This window comes from Scyliorhinus torazame, chromosome 9 (assembly GCF_047496885.1).
Source record: "Scyliorhinus torazame isolate Kashiwa2021f chromosome 9, sScyTor2.1, whole genome shotgun sequence".
In the NCBI taxonomy this organism is placed as follows: Eukaryota; Metazoa; Chordata; class Chondrichthyes; order Carcharhiniformes; family Scyliorhinidae; genus Scyliorhinus; species Scyliorhinus torazame.
This window is the reverse complement of record NC_092715.1, coordinates 230,313,690-230,338,169: the sequence shown is the minus strand read 5'-3', so window position 1 is coordinate 230,338,169 and position 24,480 is coordinate 230,313,690. Positions and strand designations below refer to the sequence as shown.

Genomic DNA, 24,480 nt, shown 5'->3' with positions numbered 1-24,480 from the left:
TTAAAGTGCAGTGCTAGCACGGTAGCAGAAGCACTCCCCCCTCCTATGATTCAAACTATTCAATGGAAACAACATTTTTTTTTAATTCCCAGTACAAAGGTAATGAACCCACCCATTCCTCCACTAGCACCCACAATTAAAGGATATGGTCATCTTACTCTTCCTTCCCCTTGGGAAGAGCTGTACATTAATAAACACAAAGCGCTGAATAAAATTTTTATTTAACCCCATAAAAGGTCACACGGACAAAAAAAATAATAATTTCTACTTTTCAGTTGTGCAATCATCTACATTATGGGGCTTTTATTAAAGTTACGAAAATATTGAAACAAGGACATTTTCAATATAACCTGATTGCATTTCAACCAGAATGTGGGCCCGAATGCTGCTAAGAAATCACTGTGCTGATACAGGTACCTAAAAAGGATAAACAACCAGCTTTTTTGAGCTACTCCTTGATGTTTCTCAGTTTAGCCGACTATAAATCAGTCCAATGGTCAATGTTAAATCTGTAGTTTAATTACAGCCCTCATCAAGTTTTGGACTGGAAATAGCTGGGAAGTGTTTAAAGAAATCAGCTCTCCTTCAAAAGTCTTACTAAAAGCCTGACATTAAAGAAAGAAAAAAACAATGGCTCAATTTCAATATCTGGATTAATGTCAGGCACACACTAATCATTAACTTATTTTCATTGTTTGAAATTGTTAACAAACCAGCTTAAGCGAGGCAGGAGAACGATTCTAAAAGGGCTAGTAGAGGGCAGTGAAACTGGACAGACCTGTGAGACAACTGAGAGAAGCAGAATCTTTAAATAAAGCGTGAGGCCCAAGGCTGAGACCTGAGCTAGTTGCAAGCAGCAGAGAGAGTGGAGAGACCACTCTCAATACAAGAGTGGATGGAAAAAAAGGTCAAATTGTGACATCACACATGAAAGCAGGTAGATGATTGGTTTGTCTTTTTCTTTGTCCCATCTCCAAACCAGGATATTGATTTAAACTACGAGCTGGGACATTAGAAATTTCAAATGGGGTAAGGAAAGCAGTGGGCAGAATGTTTTGGTCCCCTGCACGTTCACAGGTGGTTGGGCCCGTAAAATTCTGCAGATGTCTTTCCCGCCGCCTACCTGCCTGCCTATATAACATAAGAAATAGGAATAGGAGAAAACTATACAGCCCATCGAGCCACTCAATCTGATTTGGCTGAATTGAGGCTTCAACAGCACTTTCCCCGCATGCTCTCCATTTTCCTTGCTTCTCTGAGAGACCAAAATGTGGCTATCTCAACCTTAAATATATTCAATGATGAAGCATCCACAATCCTCTGTGGCAGAGAATTCCAAAAACCACAACCTTAAGAGTGTAGAAATCTCTCCTCATCTCAGCCCTAAATGATCAGGAGATAGATTAGAAGATAAAATGGTAGGTAAGCAGCAGAAGTCATTAAAGACTTATGTCACAATTCTCAACAAAGATATATTTAATTGAGAAAGAAAGGGTCGGGTTTTCCAATCCCGACCACCACGGGAATCATAGGGGTCGGGATGGAAAATTTGACAGACCAGCAAAAGGTCCGTTGACTTGGGGTGGAAATTACCAGTCCAGTGGCGGGTGGGAACGGAAAGTCCCACCCAAAGACGCGATGCGAAGGATGATCAAACATGGCCAAGTGAGGAAGATAAGGGTGTGTAAAATTGGAAGTAAAGGCATACAATGTTGCAAAGATTAGTGGCAGGCCAGCAGATTGGGAAAATTTTAGAAACCAGCAAAGTATTGCTCAAAAAAAAAGTAGAAAATAGATTGAGAGTGAACTAGCAAAAATATGAGAAGATGATAAGAATATCAGTATGCTGTATATAAAAGGAAGAGAGTAGCTAAAGTAAATGTTGATTCCGTAGAGGATAAGACTGGGAATTAATAATAGGAAACAAGTAACTGGCAAACTTTGAACAAATGGTTTTCTTCACAATATAAAACATTAAAAGCATGCCACTAATAGTAGAAATTCAGCAGGTAAAATTGAAGGAAGAAATTTAAAACAATCATTATCACAGGAAAAAAGTACTGAGCAACTAATGGGATTAAAGGATGGCACATCTCGTGCACCTTATAGCCTGCTTCCTAGTGACTTAAAAAGTAATGGCTGCAGAGATAGCGGACATATTAGTTAAAATCTTCTAAACTTCCGTAGATTCTGCAGATTGACGCACTGCAAATGTAACATCCCTATTCAAGAAAGGAGGGATACCCAGGAAATTAATCGGCCAATTAGCCTAACATGTATCACTGGGAAACTGCTGGAATCCTTTATTAAAGAGGTAACAACAGGACATTTAGAAAATCATAATACAATCAAACAAAGTCAACACAGTTTTATGAAAGTGGAATTGTGTTTGACAAATTTATTAGAGTTCTTTAAGGATGTAACAAGCAGGGTGGATAAAATGGAACCAGTAGATGCAATGCATTTGAATTTCCAAAAGGCATTCAGTAAGGTGCCATGTTAAATATTACTGCATGAGTTAAGACCTCATGGTTTTAGGGGTGGTATATTGGCTTGGTTAGGTTTTGGATAATGGATCATTTTCAGGTTGGTAAACTGTTATCAGTAGAGTGCTACAGGGATTGGTGCTGAGGCCTCAATTATTTACAATCTACATTAATGACTTGGATGAAGATGACGACTGTATTGTAGCCAAATTTGGAGATGACACAAAGATATGTCAGAACATAAGTTGTGAGAAGGATACAAAGGACTGGAGTTCCGTTCATGGTTTCCAATCCCGCTGGTGGGCTGAAATGCAGGTTAGGAATCTGCAAATGCAGGCAATGGAATCTTGAAATGATTTAGGAGGAGTCAACAGATTAAGAGACCACCTCTGGGAGTTACATCCAAGTAGAGGCCGCGAGTGGGCTCCACAACCAGGAGATCCAATTAGAGGTGGCGGTGCCCTCTGAAGACTTTAGAAATGTTAAAACTAAAAGGTGATCACAGTTGCCAGGCTGTCATTATGAAGGGGAACTCCATTACTGAATAGTCTGTGGCCACAGCTCTGGCTCTCTGGTCATTGGGGCTGTTTATGGCAAAAGGGCCATTAAAAATGAAATGAGGCGTTATTGACCTCATGGTCTGCCTCCTCCATCCATGAATCAAGGCTTCGGCTTCAGTGGAGTATGGGGGTGGGGGCATCTCAGGAATGCCCTCAGTAGCACTGCAATTGGTCTATTTGGTTAGTTTTAGCGAAGGGTAGCCATCCCTCACTGATGTAGCTTACACAAGTACACACCAGCGACAGAAACAAGCCTGCCTCTGGTTCCACCTCCATGCTCCAAAGAATATTCAGCACAAAATGCCTGGAAAGGGATAGACAGGTTAAACGAGTGGGCATAAATTTAGCAAATGGAGGGAATTTGTGACGATATCCACTTTGGTCGGAGGAATGGAAGATCAAAATATAATTTAAATGGAAAGAGGTTACAAAATGTTGTGATTCAGAGGGATATGGGTGTCCTTGTACATGAAACATCAAAGGTTATCATAAAGTAAAGTAAGTAATTAGGAAGGTAAATGGAATGTTGGCCTTTATTGGAAAGAGCATTGGCATGACTCTACCTCGAATACTGTGTTGTTTTTGTCGCCCCATGTTTTATTGGTTCCTTAGATATTATCAACATTATTAGTTTTATTACTGCTATTACACCACATCATTGGGCAGATTTTGGTTACCCTGGGACATGTTTATCGTTCAACCATTGCAAGAATATCCATTTAGCCATATCAACAAGGAAGGATTTTTGTGCTTTTTGACACAAAGCAAGGATGTCACATGTCGCTGCTGTCCCCATTGCAAGACTGCCTGTTACACCACAGAGCTGAGGAATGCGGAGATGCTGGTTCTGCAACACACTTGAGTATGACGGTTGACTGTTCCAACTGCAACAGAGGGTCTAATGTTAACTCTGCACAAGTGATTGGATTTTGAGTGAGTTTAAATCCTGACCGGGGTCTCCCCAATGAAGTACTGAATAATATTCCCTGTGGTTGTCTGGACCAATCTGCACTTCCTGTTTGACTGGAGGATGAGGCAGTAAAGTCTCGTGAGAGGAAAAATGATTTTGGAATTTATACAGCTGTCTATTCACTCGAAGACAAATGTCGATAGAGTAGTTCACTGTTTTGAAGATTGGTACTTGTATTCCATTTAAATTATTAAATAATCTGTAAAATACTTTTATTTGGGGAAAAACTGAATGTCTGTCTGATATGCAGAATCAAAGGGAATTGTCACAAGCACAGTGACTGTGTTTGTTAACAGTTGCAATAGGACAGATCTTGCTGTTGCTTAAACTTTCACATCGATTCATTTAGATTACTAGCCTCAAACTAGTGACTACCAATATATTTTAAGTCTTACGAGTGCTGAATTCTCCCCCTCCACCTCTAACCTCAATAGTAAACTTATTTGCCAAAGGCACTTCCATGAACTAGAAACCTCTGGTCGAGTCTTCACTTCTGGCACCTATTGTACTTGCAGAAGTGCAAGATTTCAAGAAATGTTTCATTAGTTCACCAATGTTCGATCATCATAAAATACTTGACCGATTTAATTTACTTCTGAAGGTGGAACGTGGAAGAATTAACTTTTGTAATTGAATTAAGACACATTATTCTGATATCCTACACATCTTCTCTTTGTCCCCATGTTATCGGCCCAAAATGTGTTGATCTGTAACTAGAAAAAAACAAAAGTGGCACAGAAACCCAGCAAGTGTTACCATTGTCACTTTATTCTTCCTTCAGTTGTATTCAGTCAATAAAACTAGAATTTTCTTTAGTAAATCCTCATTGTCGCTTCTCAAGTTCACAAAAATAAAGATAAAAGTGTTAAATTTTGTGATTGATACTGGCACGGGAAAATTAAAATATATTAATGTGTACACAAGATCTGCATTTATACAATACTTTGGGTAATAATGCTGACATTGCAAAGCCTACACTGAGTTTTAAAGCTTTTTTTGTAATTGAAAAAGCTTCACTCCCTCAGTTCACTCTAATTGTGGCAAAAAAAAAGACAGCAGCTTAGAAACAGCAACGGTCAAAAACTTTTGAGTATTCTTCACTGCATTGCAGATGCCAGCCAACGAATCACAGGCATCGTAGATGTAGACAATCAGCTTTCGATGCCAAGCCCAGTTCCACTGGCAACCATTATTGGCTCCGTGCAAGTGCCTTAATCTCTTGGCATGAGAAGAGCAAAATGGTGGCTCGCAAATCAGTGGCACAGAAACACAAACAGCACAAACGTGTTTCCGTGCTCTGCAGAATACAACAATTTTAAACCCAAAAAAGTTGCAATTTTGTTGTTGTGCATCTCAAATAATTTCAAACAAACGAAAATGTTCAGTACCGTCTATCAAAAACACCAGTCTGCAACCTGGGGCTTTCAGCTTTCTGCCTTCCTTTCTTGGATTTAGGCTACGATACCAATACTGAGCCATTTTCTGAACACAGGAAACTACAGGAGACAATATTTGCAAAATCGAAAACACTTCTATCCAAGCAGTGCCTATGAAATAAATTATCGATATTGTGGAACAAATTGTTTAAACGACAGTGTTCATTAATTAAGTGTATATTTTCTGCCCCGTTAGTGAACTTTTGCTTCAATAGATCTCAATTGAAAAACAAATTAAGCAACAGGGAATGCTTTAGTATGCAATTCTTTTTGTGTGTGCATGTACAAGGGACAGAAGGAAAGAGACAAGTTTGTAAAGAATTAAGTAATACCACAACACGTGAAGCAACTTGAAAATTAAATACTTTTTGCTTTATTTTATTTTTGACTCAGTGAGTTCAGAATCCCAGACGTCGACTAAGGATTACTGGTAGCAAATGCATCCGCTACACATTGTCAGATACCTTGAAACATTGCATTTCCTTCACTAAAAAAAAATCTGAAATGCTTACGTTTTTTATAAATCCTCACATTGTGATAGTAAATGTTTCCCACGGAATTTGTAAACAAAATAACTTTCAATACCATATGGCACATTAATATGTAAATAGTGACTGCAGCAAAATGCTGCAACAGCAAACTGTGGACCTAAGATGTTAAAAAAATTGACAGCATGAATGTGCGGCAGGAGAACGGAGTTGGAAGAGGGGAGAGAAAGACAAGTTCTGATCTGTTGGAAATGTCCCCTAGCTTTATCAGAGCTGGTCCACGATCAGGGAATGGACAACGCTATTTTCCTTCCCTTCAACTTCCCAGCTCCTTTGACATGGTTATAGCATTGGATAGAGCCCCAAAATACCAAAAATTATATTTTGAAACCTCATTTGACACAGACAAGAAACAGACTTTTGAAACTGAACAGTGTTTATTCCCCCAGATGCTATTTTTAGTTTTTATTTTTACCATGTGCAAACAGTTTTTACTCAGGGGAATATATGAGCATGACTTATGCTTTTATACAAAAAATGAAACTACAACACACCTTCTCTCTGCAGCAAGTTGGCAATTTCCTTCCACAAAAATATCAGCCGAATGCATGTTATGAGAATGCAAGGTACATCTTCCAAAGGACAGAGATAAGGGGCAAATAGAAACCTAAAACATGGCCCATTTAATTTGGACTATAAAAGCCATATTATTCAGCATAGATGTAATGGACCAAATGGTCAGTTTCTGTGTTGTAGCACTGTGAATTTCTATCATTAGTTTTAATTGGCATCTTCATACATTTTGGAGATTTCATTTTGTCGTATTTTTCGAGGTTAAGACCATTGCTATTGCAGCATGTATCCATGAGTAGACTCCAAAATAAAAATGTATATTATTCTTCAATCTTACTAAATATAATCAATAATAGCTGCTAGACTGTTTAACTGCTAGGAAGGAGTCTAGCTTTTCAGGGAAAATATGCTTCAGCTATTTGTTTTCAACTATTGAGATCAAGCATCAGCCAAGAAAAATGCATGTGGACGTAGACACAGAATCTGAGAGTTTGCATGAGGAAAGAAATGTTATTAAAAAGCACAACTGTCCTTCAATAAACCAGGCATATTGTAGATTCAAATTCCCAGAATAAAATGCCCATTGATGCAAAATGTTACAAATGATGGCATATTTACTAAAGGAAATGTAAAATGTTGGTTAATGTATCTATTCACACACACTTTGCAAATTTGAGACATTTACATCATCGTCAACTCCAATTTCGCCTGTATAGCAAACCGGGATATTTTCATTGTTGGAAGGAAGAAGGGGAAAATTGAAGAAGAGTTTCATGTTTTCTCCTACATGTCCATAACCAATAGTTAATTTTGTTTACAGGTTAATCAAACCCAGTGAGCTTCCATAAATCTGACCAGTTTACTGTGCAGACAAGGTTCAGTGTGGGGGAAACTTTATATTCAGAAAATTCAACATGACAATCTTAGTAAAGTTACAGCCTTTGTTCCCATACATACCTCTTGAATTGCATTATTAGAAAACTCACTCTGAAAGGTGCAGTAAAAGGCTAGATCTCAAGGTTTTTAAAATGAATCAATACCACCCTGTAACCATTAGCTAACTGTAGCCTGTATCCTTTCAGTTACAGGGAATCAAAAGTGGAATGTGGGAAAGCAATGAACGAATCTGGAGACAGAGGAGAAAGTTCGTTTTCTCTGCACTTTAAGAGAAAAACCAGCATGCGATGATTTCAAACAGTGAAGAATTTCTCACTTGTATTTGAAAGAGTCTGACAAACTTAGGAATACTGCAAGAGTCATGTGCTTCACCAGGTCTCCTGTGCCAGTGACCAAGACATTAGCTCAATGAGAGGGCCAAAAGAAGGCTCCACACTGGAAACTGGCAGGATGTATGTTGAAGCCCACTGTTTTTCAATGCGGAAAGGAGAAACATGTTGCCAAAGCACCAGAATGCATTTGTCCTGATGAGTGCAAGATGAGAAGCTTTGGCAACATGTCTTATTTTTCAGCAAAAGTGCTACCAAGTGACTTTCAAAATGGTGATTTCCCCTTATGGTACAGGAAACACAGAGGAAGCTGTGAGAGGAGGCAATGTGAAATAAGTGGACATGTCAACTACATCCAGTCTCACACAACACTGGAGAGCTAATGGCAAGGCTTTGGCCTCTCAGCCAACATTTATTTTACAGAGAAACCTGGGGGGTGGAGCAAAATTAATTCCAAAAAAAAGGAACTTAAAATATTGCACATCCAAATTCTCTTGAAAACGAAAACTTTTGACAACTTTTGGTCAACCTTAAAATCTTCATGGGAAATTATTGATTAAAAATACAATAATGCTTGTTTATATAGGGCATTTCAGTATCTACTTTTAAAGATGAAATTAAGATTCTACCTATGGCTGCAAACCCAGGGGGAAAATAAGCTTAAATGAAAGCTGATGCAGTTATCACATTTCAATTTTACAATTATTTTCAAAGAATGAATATTTATGAAAGAATACAGGAGTATATAAATTTAGTATCCTGTATTCAGATGCTTCCCATCAATAATTTTATTACATTTCCTGTCTAACCCGTACCAGCCCATACCATTTCCCGTACCAGCTTCCCCGAACAGGTGCCAGAATGTGGCGACTAGGGGCTTTTCACAGTAACTTCATTTGAAGCCTACTTGTGACAATAAGCGATTTTCATTTCATTTCATTTCATAACCCTAAAGCTCGTAACATGGTATGATCAGTAATCTTTGTGAATGTTTTGCCGTGCATGATCGTGATGCAATTTCAAAATGGTAGATCGTCTTTAATTTTTTTTTCCTGAATTAAACCTTGAAAATTTACGATCAGTTTGTGTCTCTCCAATAAAGGCCCACCCAGTAAGTGAGTCCCCTTACCTTGTTCCTGAGCGTAGTAAGCCAAAAACAGATCAAGCTCTTTCACCGATACAGTTATGTGATGCGGTTGCACACAGAGTAGCGGATTGGCGCACGGTGAGGATTTGACCAGCCGTTCCCCGTCAGTACTTTCCAATGGGATGCCTTTAAATAGGATCACCATCACCAGATCCAACCGCCACACCTTGTCAGCTTGCCGAAGACAATCGATTCTTCGCATCTTGCCTTTCTGATCAGGGTTGGACAGGACACAGCAAGGATGCTTCTTGCCTGTAACGGTGAGCACAAAATCCTCCCGGTACTCTTGCCGGATGTCTTTGCGGAGTTTTGCAAGTAACCTTGATGCCCACTTCTGCTTGATTTCTGGCTTCTCGCTCAGCAGCTCATCTTTGACTGCTCTTTCCTCATCCTTGGACATTCGTTTTTCGTGCTTCTTGAAGTATTTGCGTTTTCTGGCTTGTAAATTAAACCAGGTGTATGCAATTGCACGGACATGTGGAAGAAGTGCTTCAATAAATGGATGGAATTCATCCTTTAATACAAAAGGCACAAGAAAGAATAACAGAAATAAGTCAACAATTGCAACAATTTTATTTCAGTCACAATTACAATAAGAAAGAATTAAACGTCAAATGTGTAAATAAGATGATGCATTCCACTTTGGTGCTTGGTGATTTTTCAGAGGGGGATTAAATTTTCTATATTTAAAAAAGAACAAACAAGAACATTTATATCACTGGGAATATGGAAATCTGTTCTGATATCTAAGCAAAATAAATATAATTTTAAAGCAATGAAGCAAAAATGTTTAACAGGACCAGCTGGACTACAGTGAGCACATTAGTGAGTGGAACAAATCTTTTTGCCCTCTCACTCTGGAAATATGATAGCTAAATCCTAATGCAAGCAGAGCCATCAAAGCACCTATGGACCCCATTTTTGACCATGCTCTCAACAAGACAGTACTGGAAACAACAGAGCATATGCCATTAGAATGAGTCTTAATTCTCATCAAATCTTCTGGCATTTCTGTACTGTAGTTCCATTCTAGCCAGCAAAAACAGGAACATTTCCATAGTTGATTGGGGGTAGCAGGACATGGGGGGGGGGGGGGGGGGGGGCAGGTCAGCAGGGTTGAAGAATAGAGAGTTCTCTTGTTGGAAATGCCAGACAGTTAGGTAGGAGATAAAAGAGGCAATGTAAAACCTCCTCCAGAAGTATTGATACTTCAGCCAATTTCTGCTCCCAGGTTTACACCTTGTACCTTTTGGAACAGAACAAATATACTCAAAGTGCCACTTCAGAATGGACTATGAGGCCCATAATGTCAGTTAATTTGCTATACTGATTGCTTGCAGTAATTATTCTAAAACCTATTAAAAGTATAGTTAGTGTTGGACAATGAAAAATGGCAACTTGGCACGCAATGTACATTCTTGGTGCATTTACATGCTGTGACTCAGGTTCCTGTACACGTTTCTTAAAATTTTATTTTGAACAGCGCTTTGTCTAATTAATTGGCAGCTCTAATGGACTATTTGCTTCTTAAAGTGCACTCCTTGTTGAATTTAAATTCTTTATTTTATTTAATTATTTGCATTTTTAACAAAGTGAGACTATATATTATGTTGGAACTTTCTTGACTGTATACCATCGTGTTCATTGGGTACACGTTAACGCAGCCATTTGCTTCAACAGATAATTAAATTTTAACAACAAAAGAAATTCCTGGGCCTTTTCCAACAACATTTTATGCGGCAGTATTCTACCCTCTTTTGTTTCGAAGTACAACCCTGTAAAGTAGTCGGTTGCATAAACACAATGTACATTTAAAAATTGAGAATTTGATTGTTGCATTTCATTTTTTCTAACAAAAGCAACAAACTAAAATCAAAATAAAATGTATCGCGACCTTGGTGGTTTCATATAAAATAATAAGACAATAAGGAGTTAAGCCACAAACTTCTTTTTGCATGAATAGCAGCTCTGTTCTGGCTAACCACAGCCCTGGATATAACGCTTCAGCTCCTTGCCTTTTACACCCATTGTTTGCTTTGTGAACTATCCATTTACAGGGAAATTTTAAGTTTCAAGCCAGGTGCATAAAAATAAGAGTAAAGATATGTTCAAAATGCTCTTAAAATGGAAATGAAAAATTTATCTTTGGCGGTTTGGAACGATCTTAACCAAAAGCTTACCAACTGGAAAGAAACTGAGCAGGCCAGCAGCAATCTAGGCATGAAACTCGGAGTCACAAACTTTAAAACAATGTTTCAAAAATCCCTTCGGCCTTTTGGCTAAGATCAAGTGCAGTATCTGCTCTGCCTTTTGGGTTGAGATCTGGTATGTCTCTCTTGTGGGGACCATGAATTGGATTCAATTTGAATTCGAATTGGTTTTTGGAGCAGGCAAGGAGCTGGATTAGGGGTTCGCCCCTGTAGACACTCTGAGCCCTGTCTTTGTAGCTCAGAAAAAGTAATTAACAATAGATGTTATACTTACTGTCTTCCTCTCACTCTCTCCCAACCCCCATCCCAGCTTTTTTTCAACTTCAGTAATTCTAGATGCAGTTTATCATGTTGGTTTAGTACTTGCAGAAATAAATTAGAACCACTTCACTTAACCTTTGCACACTGTTCTCCGTGTAAAGTGCTTAAGAAGCCACTTACACTCCAAATTCTTCTTATGCCATGCAAACCAGATCATGAACATTTTTCCTTGCCTTTCTAATGGGTTAAGTGGGTTTTTTTTAATTGTCAGATGGCTGAATGAGTTTTAAAAATAATAAAAATATGACAAAAATAATTTTGATTGCTTTTAACATGACTTTACCCTTGCTGTCAATTTATGAATTGGAATTTAATTTAATAAATGTTACAGGATTTTTCAATCATTATAACACTGTAGATATTCAACCTAAGAAGTGTCATACTAGCCTGTGTATAATGCTCTAAAACATACACTGAGTTGCATTTAAATTATTGCAACTTTACAATTTATTTTGGTCTCCCTCTCCAATCCGAGAAAAATTAAGAAATATACAAAATTATACCTTTACATTCTCCCTGAAAAAAAAATCTGCATGCTGAATGTCTGAAACTAATTTAAAACTAACTTGAAATAGCTCGTGAGCCTTTTAGCTAAAATATTACCTCCCAAAGAAAGGTAAGCTAATACATTTTCTGTTTTTTATTTTGAGATGACAAACTTTGAATTGGCACAGCATTTTTGTTTAAGCCAAGATAATCTTACAGTTTCCTTGCCATGCCGGTGGCATTTGCCTTTGGACATCCAAAGACAAGTCAACATAAACTCAAGTTATTTTAGTTGGTGGTTTGCCATAGATAACCGATGCTGTACAGAAATATATTTCAACTATAAACTGACCATTTTAAACTAAACCCCACTTTGCAGGTTTTACGACGTTTTTAAAATCACTTGAGCGATTCGTACTTCTAACATCGCCCAATACCAGAAATGAAACATTTGAGCATTCAGACTTTTCTTTCTCATCATTTAATTTATCTAAAAGATAAGCATTTATGCTTTCCCACCCAGGCTGCTTTCAATTTTCCTCTAAAATAGTATTTATATTCTAAGACAACCAAACATTTTGACTATCGAACGAAGTCCAAGCACAAATATTTTTATCCTTGCCAAAATTGTGGGTTATATAAAAATAGTCGAACGTATTTGAGTTTCTTAACAAAATATCAAACAAATGTAAAACTGAATTTTGTAGTTTTCGTTTCAGCTGCTGCTAATTTAAAATAATGTGTATTTGTTCATTCTGGTCAATAAATAGAATGGTTCAAGGTCTTCTGACTGGCTGAAGCCGAACTATAGTTTCTTCTATGTGCATACCTAGAACAATTCACCAGGTACTGAGTAAAAACACATTCCAGTTATATGCAAGAGCATTGATTTATAACTTTGAAACTTACAGGCTTAACAGGAGATTCAACATATAATTATTTAACTAGCTGTAAACCTGTTATAAAGATTCTCCAGCCCCCATGTGTCCACCACATCTTACATAAATACATAACCATATCTACTTTGATGTTGAATACCTTTTCACAAAACAAAAGGATCATTATTCCCTCCATTTTTGACCAAATTGTTACTTCTTATCTTAAGATGCAAGTGATATTATTTTATATGTGGCATCTTAGAAGACTACAATAAGGTTAAAATTATATAAAAGTAATTCACTTCAGATCATCAATTGCTTCTCCATCAATTGACATTCTTGGAATATTGGAATATAACAAAGGAAGGCAGGTTTTCATTATGAAATAAATGTTATAAAGTGGTATTAGTTAATACTGCACAGATCATTTATAAAAATGCACATCCAAATTTCAAAGTGTGACTTGCTTTTTTACTACAAACAATTAGCCTCACGTCAAGAGTATGAACAAAACATCCGTTGTCTTGAATTGTTGCAGCAGTGACCATTAGAATTCTTAAATCCTTCAACTTCATATTTCTGTTTGTTTCAATGATGGTTATGTCAAAAGTTATCTGGCACATAATGCTCCTGAAATATTTCAGAATGCATTTTTGCGCTGTTGCGTTTTGCAGAAAACAAACCTATCTCAGTTAATCTTTTCAGAATGCCAAACAAAACAGAAAGCGGGAAACACAAAAGTGTTAGCAAAACAAGTGCCTGACTGTTCTTAATTACGAAAACCACATCATTTTCCATCTTCATGCTCAATTCACACATTTAATATGCCTTCACTTCCATTTGTTTTCAGCTAAAGATGTACTCCTTTTAACTTTCTGGTCAATGACTCACAAACCAAAGGTTCACTTTTGAGTTAGCACTTATGTAAACAAGCTAGCTATACTTTATTTTAGCAGTTCTGGAATTAGGAGCTTTACCAAGACTATAAAGTCCGTTAGAAATATTTTAAATCTATAAACATAAATGAAATGGAGCTCAATAAATAAACTTATAACACAATAATTTGGCTAAATTGCTTTGGTTAATTTGTTGCAATTTTTTAACCATAAAATAATTTTGGTAAATATAATTGACAAAATACAAACAAAGCAATGTAATTTAAAACGGCTGAATGTGCAAATTAGTGATCCGAATCATTACTACTAGACTTTTTTGTCTCTTAATTTAAGGTATCTTTTAGAAAAAGGATTCTTATTGTTCTTACCACTACCTTGACAGCAAAAATGTGTTCATTTTGCGGAGAAGAGCAGCCTTTGTAATTGTTGATCAAAAGGTATTTTGTTGAGTATGTTCGGATTTATAGAAACTATCAGATTGCAAAATTACAATGAAAAATGCCAATACGAAAGAAAGCGGACATTAAGTTTGCAGACTATTTTTGCACCTCACCTATCAAAGTATTTGTCTGCAGAGCTTTAAAAGCTTTACAGGGGTAAATATTAAAAGGTTAATCGTGGCTAATTAGATAAACAATCAAATGACTAAAATATTCCATATGCATTCTATCAGATACAACTTTCTTAATTTTTAGTTTGTGAATATATTTTATACACACACACACAAGGAATGTTTCCTTTAACAGATTATTGCACAACACTAATACAACCAATTGCAGTGTTTTCCCCATAAAAATCTATACTGCCAAATTTGAGTGACTCACTATTTTATTCTTCAAATCTAACCACTGTTTTATAGCCAGTTCTTTGCATAGGAATAAAATTAAATGTTCTAACACTTAAGCAAAACGAATTTGTATTTCAACCCCCTCAGAAGTTCAAGTTCAAAGAAGCAAAGGTTTAGCCATTTTACAAGGAGTACTTTTCCACATTAATAGTTGAGCAGCAATAAAATGTTGAAAAATAAACATGTGGAACTTCACAAAAGTAACCTGCTAATACAAAGTCCTTGCAAAATACAAGAGACGTTACGTTTCGAACTTAAAACGTACTTTCAAGCTGTCTGTCAGTGTCTTAAGTACTAAAATCCACCGTAATGAATTGTGCGAAACACTTTGCCAATTGTCATATATACATATTTTTATGGACCGTTAAATACACCATGGCATGTGCGGAAACTGTCCTCAAATACTCAATACAAACGTCAAAAATGCAACAACAATAAAAATCCCTTGGTGAGTTCAAGTTAACCTTTAGTTCTGTTTAGTCACATTCTTGACCAAGCTGGGAGTCGGTAACTATTTATTCTGCGAGGTACATGTTTAATCAGTAATGCCAAAACTTCAGAGAGGGGCAAGAATCAAGTGGAATTCATCGCGGAAGGAGTTTTATTAAAAAAAATAATAAAAGCGTTTGAAAGGGAAATGACTAGAATGCGGGTGAGTTCCCAGGTAAGTGACCAGAGGTCCTTGTAAGACGCGGTGTACTTTCACCGTCCTTCTGCACCCATTGCTTTCTCTTTAGTCTGGGCCAGTCTTGGGAAGTGACACATTTCCATCCATTCGCTGCCAGTTTGGTCCCGAAACTGCAGGAATAATCACTCTTGGCTAACACTTGCTTTTACTGTGAATTGGGTACTCTCTCTGCGCTGAAAGATGTTACTGTGCTCTCTCAGGGAACAAAGTAGCCCGCGATCTGCTAACACGTTCTGCAAAGTGCAAGAGAATTTAAAGTAACCTCCTTAAACAACCCCCCCCCCCCCTCAAAAAAATGTGTTATTAAAAAATACAACTACCTGCGTGAGACAGATCGGAGAATACATCATCACGGTGCCAAAAAAAAAGACAAGTCAAACCCAGGAGTAACTCCAGCAGATCTTAGGGAGAGGAGCCTCTGAGTAACGTGTTATCCATTCATATACTTGTCGGATTAAAAAAAAACTCTGATGTGGGGAGTCGCAAAGTCTGCCGGTATTCGCGCCTAAAGATCCGATGGCAAGTTTTCCAAAACAAATCTGGAGTCAAGATTTTGTGAATTTTCCAGTGGGATATCCTGGATCTGTTTTGCAGTCAGTCGAATGGGGCAGCGGCAGAGGGGCTGCCTCAACATCCAATCCAAAATCAAGGCAGGGGACAAGTGCAAGGCGAAACTTTCTATTCGATATCGCAGTCAAACGTGAGCTGCCAGAGCAGAGACTGGGTCCCAGGACTTGGCATTGATAGAGGAGAGGGAGGGAGGGAGTGGGGGAGGGAGGGGTGTTTGGAAAAGGAAGGGGGGGGGGGAGGGAGGCAGAGCCAGGTATAATTGCTGATCGCCTCTTTCTCCTCTGCAGTTTGAGGAAAGGTGGCCGGTTGCCCCCTGAGGACCGCTCAAGCAGCCTCAGCGATTTCCCAAGATTTCTTTCTTTACCAGATAACCTCCTCCTCCCTGCTCTCAGACAGCGCGCACACGCATTCCTAACCACCAACCCCTGATCTTTTCCGCCAGTTTAAAAACAATGAGAAGGCTTATTCGAGAGAAAAAGCTTGCCGAGGCATTTGTGTCATTTTACAAGCAACGAGGGGACTTTGCTCCAAGGTCCTGCCGTAGACAAGAGAATGGAAAATCCCCAGATCACAGGGGACCAGCCAAAGTGCAACTTACAGCGGCGGAGCTCTCACTGCGACCCCAGTGGGGAGGCAAGTGGCCAAAATCAGCGCCCAGCTTCAACTCAAACCCCGTTCCCCCAACATCCAAACACGCACACACCACCTTTGGCTGCAAACTTCCCGCAGCCAACCCAAAACTCGTGCGCGGAATAAAATGGCTATTTGTATATTTTTTTTTAAAATATGATCATGGTTCGTAATTGCATTGGGAATCCTCACTGTACCCCGCACTGTTAGCATCCCAACATGTTTTGGCGATAATTAGAGTTTACTAAATAGAATTAATCCATCAGCCTTGTAGTGTGCTTTCCGTGCCGCCTTCAAACTAATGTTTTCAGGATGTTCGCACAGATTAATGTTTTGGGTTTACTGATATATACTAATAATCTTTTATTCTGCCCCCTCCCCCCCATCCCACACCCCGGGCCGGAATGTCATTTGAAATCTGCATTTCCACGTGTATAGATTTGAGTGAAATCAGAATAATTCCAGTGATTTATCATGAAGGTTAACGTTGTTACAAGAGAGGAAATCAATCGCACAACTCCTGACTTTCTTTTAGAATACATTTTTGTAGTAAGCTGTGTGTCCATCATGTCTGTCCATCGGGCTGGTCTAAATTATGCTTTCTGAGTATCTGGTCACTTTCCCTCTATTTTGAATGGACAGTACCTGATCGCCGGGCTAATATCACCCGTTATTAGTTCGGTTCCTTCTCTTCCTTTTATTATAAGACTGAGCAACAGTTAACATTCCCAACCACAAAGAAATTAGTGAAGTTTTGCCCTGGAATTTATTTTTTTAAACTTAAGTTATTTTAAAAGCCTTAATTTGCGATTCGAAGTTATGGGCGGGAGTGGACCCCATTAATAAATTTGCCTTAATTTTGCAAATGGCAGTCAAAGTATAACTTACAGCGGGGTAGATAACTTGAAATCGATCTCGTTGCATTTGGTGTCTTTTTTAATTACTGCAAGTTATCTGACTGCGCTTCACGGTAAATTCAATTTAAACCAGTCCATTAATTTTGAAATGTGCTTCCTTCCTCTTTTCACTCTTTATAATCAAACTGTACTTCGACCAGTTTCCAACTTTCCCTCGATTCAGTTACTCACTGCATCTACAATGGGAATGCCATTGAAAAGCTCACGATTCAGCAGATCCAGGCATTCTTACCTAAACGAGGTTTAATTATTAACAATGAAAATACATGTAGTAATTTGATGTTTTTGTAAAAAAAAAAGTGCACCTGTTCAAATTGTTCAAAATCCAGCGCAGGCTAACAAAGGCTTCAAACCCTGTGCCAACGTCAGGATTAATATTTATACCTAACGTGTTCTCTAGCTCACTGTGAACCCTGCGCGGGTTTTGTTTACTGTTTGTTGTGGACGGCCTGAGCATTTTAATGTAACTGTGGGAAGGAGGAAAATCTGCAGCAAAATCCCAATACGGTTGGTATGTGATCTCAAATGTCCCCGGTCTCTCGTTTTCGGGGTGTTGTGCAGCAACAGCGCAGCCCTATCGAGGTCGACAGAGCCAACGTAGGCAAAACTTTGAAACGTGTGTGTCTCCAAGTGCGAGTCATGCACAGAGCAGAGCGCTGAAATGTGGACTGCAGTTTGAAACTGCAGTTCAGTCAGCGTTTTTTTTCCCCCCTCCACCGCCCCTCCCCCCCCCCGTCCACTCCTCTGGGTTCCGACAACTGTAGGGAAAAGTTGCGGGAAGTTGTTGGTGTGCAATGTGGAGTGACTGCTATTCATGTTTCTGGGTGCATGCATTTCAAGCGCGTCTCCCCACCCCGCACCCAACCAGCTCTCTTTCTCTGTAGCGCCCTTCCTCTGCTGCTGGGTGAGTTGCAAGAGGCAGTTTCTCTCAAGTTCAATAGCAGCGGCGGTGGGGGGGGGGGACGGACTTTGCTCCTAGCCATGAGCATTCCGATCACGCCATATCGGCATGTGGTGTCAAACACCAATCCTAACCCCCCCCCAACCCAACCAGTATATTCATAAATACCCCCTCCCCTTTAGACAGTCAGGGTGGGAAGATTTTTTTTAAAGTATTAAGGAAAAGCCAAGGTGTGTGTGTGTGCGTTGTGGGGGGGGGGGGGGGGTGCAGAATGAAAATTCAAAAATGGAAACAGAATGTGAGAGGGGGAAATGAAGAGAATGGGAAGGGCGGACTGCAAGCTTTCAGCCAGCACAACCTTGCCATCAATCTCAAATTCTTCTGGAGCTGCCGCGCCAAAGCACAGAGAGCCGGGGGGGGGGGGGGAGAAAAAAAATCTAAAAGTCGGGAAATTTGCCAAGCTCAGCGTTTTTTGGACGCAAGCACCAACCACTACTGATTCATTGCTGGCATTAGAGATACATCTGATAGCGGCGTGACCTACATCGAGAAAGCTGGCGATTGCAGACATAAACAATCAAGTAGTAGTGCCAGAAAAAAACCATAATAAAATAAATTCAAAGTGAAACCAGCGTTGAAGAGAGAGAGCTGGGTCTCACTGCAGCCAAGTCACGACCTGAGGAAGGAATAACATGGAAAACGTCGAATACAGTATTTTTTTTGTAACACATACCATTGCACAGTGTTGGAATAAAATGTATTGAATTTGCAGTTTGCCTACAACGGTCTTAAAGCTTCACATTTCTCCTCAACTTCAAACTGAGCTCCTGCAACAACAAAAAAACTGATCAAAGGCTTTTTCCTTTTTCTCTCTCTTGAAGTGGCCTTTGGAAACCGGAAGCGATACCTCGACTTTGTTAAAAAAAAACAGCGGCAAAGTCAAAGTCAGACAGTTTGCCCTTGCCAAATCTCCCCCCTCCCCCTCGCGATCCTTTTCTCTTCCTCCTTCTGCTGGAATTCTGTACTTGGCTGTGATTTTGACTCAGTTCCAGGAGGCTGGGCGGGACAATGGTAAAGCCTGCCCCCTTCCCCTCTCTGTCCATGCCTACAAACCTTGCTTTTGATGCCTTGTCTCGCTCTCTCTCTTCCATCTCACAGATTTTGTTTTTGCACTTGGGTCAGTCTCCTGGTCACTCCATCTGCATAAACCACTCTCACTTTCAATTTGTTATCTTTACAGAAAGGGTGTATTTTTGCTGCCAACGTGTCTCCCCACCCCCACTCCCCGGCTGTCTATTGTTATTTTAAATGTTGGGTTTCTCTACAGTCATCTTTTCAACTATTTTGTGTTCTCTCCCCCCCCCCCCCCCCCCCTTCTGTTTTCTTCCTCTGTTTTTTTTCCAGTGTTTTGATTCTATTGCTGTCTTGTCAATGTGCCACTGTTCTCTCCCCGCCACTGCTATGTTTCATGTGAGTTTCTAACCCTCTTTCACATGCCCCCCCCCGGTACTGTCTCGGGTAAACAACGAACTGCGTTTCTCCGCCTCATTCTGGCAGCAGTCACTCTTCCCCCTTAACACAGCCACGGACCAATGAAGGGCGGGCACTGCTTCTGATCGATTCGCTCGAAATGCAGCAGAGCGTGTGTGCTGGAGGGCTGTTTAAAGTTAGGTTGTGTAACCAGACATTTTTTCTGCCGTATTCACGATTCCTGCTAAGTCGTTCCACACCCGCTCCCGAAGATTATTGTGCCTGGTGTGTGTGGTTTAACTTGCAATCCAATTTGTTCCACCCACACGTTATTTGCTCGGCATCTAATACAGTGAGACAAAAAGCCTAACTTGCAAAATCCTTTTTCCGAGACCACCAGCAACCCGCAGAGGCTCAGAAAAGTTTTATCCAAATATGCGTTCAACGTATTTTCAAACAAGGTCATTTACCATTAGGAGACAAAAGCCTGCCTAGTGTACACATATGGTGCGTTAAGTATTTAAAACAGTATTGTCAATCAAGAACAAAAAAAGTTTGGGAAAGGTCACTTAAACACACTTAAGGTGATAGGGAGTTCTGATAAGGAACTTCGCAGGGGAAAAAACCCAAAGACAATTGGAGGTCACCATAATATTTTATTAAAACTATGGAACCACACTAAGTAGTGATAATTGTTGCTAACTTGTTTGCAATATCATTGTTCACTTTTGGACCTTTGATGTTTCAAGGACATCTCTCTAAATAGCAAATGGACACAAATACAGAAACTGTTGCACAATCACCCAATTGCATGAAGTCTGATTTAAAAGGGTTCTTTATTGTTGTGAACAGATTTAAAATAGACCACAAGTTTGTTCTGTCGGATCACACCACTTTATTAATTTCTGTAAGTGGAGAAGCGCAAGAAATAGAAAGCGCATGTGTAGTGAAAGATTACTTGCTCGTTCCCAAGTAATCTTGTGAATTATCGTGTTGAATGGATGTTATTCAACAGTTTGTAGGGCCTCCTTAATAGGATGAATAATATAATTGAAGTATTTCTTGAAGGTAACGTTTACACAAAAAAGGTAAGGAGCTAGGAAAGAAAGAAAGGCATCAAATTATGGGGAAAATTCTTCACATGCTTAGAATGATAGAATGGTTACAACACTGAAAGAAGTTATTCAGTCCACAGTTTCCAGGCTGGTTCTTTGCAAGTCTTCCCCTTCCCCTTTCCCCAAAGCAATGCAATGATTCTCTCTTCAGGCATCTCCAGGACTTGATAGCCAATGAAGCTGCATGAATAACATGGCCACACAGGTTGAGTATCAACCTGCGAATAATTCCACATACACCAATAAAGAACAAAGAAAAATAACAGCCCTCCAAGCCTGCGCCGATCCATTTCCTCTATCTAAAACTGTCTAAAACTATCTAAAACCTATTTTCTAAGGATCTGTATCCCTCTGCTCCCTGCCCATTCATGTATCTGTCTAGATACATCTTAAATGATGCTATCGTGCCCGCTTCTACCACCTCCGCCGGCAATGCGTTCCAGGCACCCACCACCCTCTGCGTAAAGAACTTTCCACGCATATAGCCCTTAAACTTTTTCCCTCTCACCTTGAACTCGTGACCCCTAGTAATTGGCACATGGCACATGATAAGAACAGGAGACATTCCTGGCCAGCCATTCAGCCATATGATGGAAGGAAGATTGAAACCTCAACATCACTATTCCAAGCTGAAGGCATGCAAAAAGTGTGTTGACCCAGCAACTCAGGCTCCTTGAGGGGGGTGGGGGGGTTAGCTCAGCTGGCTATATCAAATTGGTGGCAACAGCATGGGGTTCAATCCTTGTTCAAGCTGGGGTGTAATTGGGACCTGTCTCCTTTGGCCTTCCTGTGGTTGGAGATTATAGTGCTCGACATCAGACCTACCTTCGGGCAGATAACTGACGAAGATTACATTCACTATTTATTTTTCTCTGAAAGTGTCCTGCCCTAATCCATTGTGTGTGGCTTAGCAAATAGAACATAGACCATACAGTGCAGCAGGAGGCCATTCAGCCCATCAAGTCTGCACCGACCTACTTAAGCCCTCACTTCCACCCTATCCCCGTAATCCAATAACTCCTAACCTTTTTGGTCACTAAGGGCAATTTATCATGGCCAATCCACCTAATCTGCACGCCTTTGGACTGTGGGAGGAAACTGGAGCACGTGGAGGAAACCCACGCAAACACAGGGAGAATGTGCAAACTCCGCACAGACAGTGACCCAGCGGGGAATTGAACCTGGGACCCTGGCGCTGTGAAGCCACAGTGCTATCCATTTGTGCTACCATGCTGCCCAATGACTACTAATCATTCAAGAATTCAGAAATGGACTCTCAAGTGTTTGTAAAGGACAGCTGTCAACATTTGTCTCAGAAAAATCAAATTATTAACTTAACATTTTTGAAAGAGTTTGATCTTCATTCATTTGTGGTACTTTCCCATTGGGTTGGGTGTAAGAACATTTCATAGCATCATAGAATCCCTACAGTGCAGAAGGAGGCCATTCAGCCCATCAAGTCTGCACCGACCCGCTGAAAGAGCACCCTATCCCAGGCCCAATCCCTACCCTATCCTTGTAACTCCTCCTAGGGAAAGATTTAACATACCCAATCCACCTAACCTGCACAACGTTGAACTGTGGGAGGAAACTGGAGCACCCGGAGGAAACACATGCAGACACGGGAAGAATATGCAAACTCCACACAGACAGTTGCCCAAGGTTGGAATAGAACCCAGAATAGAACAGCAATGGTAGGAGTTTTGGAGGGTAATTCGGGAGGCACAACAGAAATTCATCCCAAGGAGGAGGAAACATGCTAAGGGGAGGACAATGCATCCATGGCTGACAAGGGATGTCAAGAACAGCATAAAAGCTAAAGAAAAAGCATACAGAGTGGCAAGCATTAGTGGGAAGCCAGAGGATTGGGAATCCTTTAAAAGCGAGCAGAGGACAACTAAAAAAGCAGTAAGGGGGGAGAAGATGAAGTATGAGTGCAAGCTAGCTAGTAATATAAAGGAAGAAAGGAAAAGTTTTTTTCAATATACACAAGGTAAGAGAATGAAATGAAATGAAAAATGAAATGAAATGATAATTGCTTATTGTCACAAGTAGGCTTCAAATGAAGTTACTGTGAAAAGCCCCTAGTCGTCACATTCAGGCGCCTGTTCGGGGAGGCTGGTACGGGAATTGAACCATGCTGCTGGCCTGCCTTGGTCTGCTTTCAAAGCCAGCGATTTAGCCCTGTGCTAAATCAGCCCCTGAGAGGCAAAAATAGACATTGGACGACTGGAAAATGTGGCTGGAGAAGTAATAATAGGAAACAAAGAAATGGCAGATGAACTGAATAGTCACTTTGCATCAGTCTTCACGGTGGAAGACACCAGTGCAAGGCCAGAAATCCAGGAGAACCAGGAGGCAGAGGTGAGTGCTGTGACCATTACTAAGGAGAAGGTTCTGGGGAAACAGAAAGGTCTGAAAGTGGATAAATCACCTGGACCGGATGGACTACACCCCAGGGTTCTAAAAGAGATAGCTGAGGAGATTGTGGAGGCATTGGTGATGATCTTTCAGGAATCACTGGAGGCAGGAAGGGTCCCAGAGGACTGGAAAGTGGCTAATGTAACACCGCTGTTTAAGAAGGGAGGGAGGCAGAAGACGGTAAATTATAGGCCGGTTAGGCTGACTTCAGTCATTGGTAAGATTTTAGAGTCTGTTATTAAAGATGAGATCGCGGAGTACTTGGAGGTGCATGATAAATAGGACTGAGTCAGCACGGCTTCGTCAAGGGGACGGCATGTCTGACAAATCTGTTATAGTTCTTTGAGGAAGGAACAAGGAAGTTAGACAAGGGAGAGCCAGTGGACATGATTTATTTAGATTTCCAGAAGGCCTTTGACAAGGTGCCGCATAGAAGACTGTTAAATAGGTTAAGAGCCCATGGTGTTAAGGGCAAGGTCCTGCCATAGATAGAGAATTGGCTGACTGGCAGAAGGCAGAGAGTGGGGATTATCGTAGAATTTACAGTGCAGAAGGAGGCCATTCGGCCCATCGAGTCTGCACCGGCTATTGGAAAGAGCACCCTACCCAAGGGTGCTCTTTCAGGATGGCAGCCGGTGACTAGTGGTGTACCTCAGGGGTCGGTACTGGGACCACAACTTTTCACAATATACATTAATGATCTGGAGGAAGGAACTGAAGACACTGTTGCTAATTTTGCAGATGATACAAAGATCTGTAGAGGGGCAGGTAGTATTGAGTAAGCAGGCGGGCTGCAGAATGACTTGGACAGGCTAGGAGAGTGGCAGAGAAGTGGCAGATGGAATACAATGTGGAAAAGTGTGAGTTTATGCACTTTGGAAGGAGGAATGGAGGCATAGACTATTTTCTAAATGGGAAGATGCTTGAGAAATCAGAAGCACAAAGAGATTTGGGAGTCCTTGTTCACAATTCTCTTAAGGTTAACATGCAGGTTCAGTCGGCAGTTAGGAAGGCAAATGCAATGTTAGCATTCATGTCGAGAGGGCTAGAATACAAGACCAGGGATGCACTTCTGAGGTTGTATAAGGCTCTGGTCAGACCTCATTTGGAGTATTGTGAGCAATTTTGGGCCCCGTATCTGAGGAAGGCTCTGCTGGCCTTGGAAAGGGTCCAGAGGAGGTTCACACAAATGATCCCTGGAATGAAGAGCTTGTCATATGAGGAACGGTTGAGGACTCTGGGTC

General features: G+C 40.2%; 1 protein-coding gene and 1 pseudogene across 11 annotated transcripts in view; one reads left to right on the top strand and one right to left on the bottom strand.

Moving 5' to 3' along the window:
- Positions 1-24,480, bottom strand: part of LOC140429759 (nuclear factor 1 B-type-like) — a 967,235-nt gene that overhangs the window by 522,780 nt on the left and 419,975 nt on the right. For 6 of the 11 annotated variants that reach the window (XM_072517155.1, XM_072517149.1, XM_072517147.1 and 3 more), the window contains exon 2: positions 8,869-9,400. In XM_072517155.1, coding sequence (XP_072373256.1) covers positions 8,869-9,400 — 532 coding nt within the window. Of the gene's footprint in view, positions 1-8,868; positions 9,401-15,529; positions 15,971-18,963; positions 19,214-24,480 lie in introns of those variants that run through there. The other 5 variants (XM_072517151.1, XM_072517152.1, XM_072517153.1 and 2 more) reach the window with 4 other exon arrangements.
- Positions 11,148-11,352, top strand: LOC140430167 (U2 spliceosomal RNA; annotated as a pseudogene).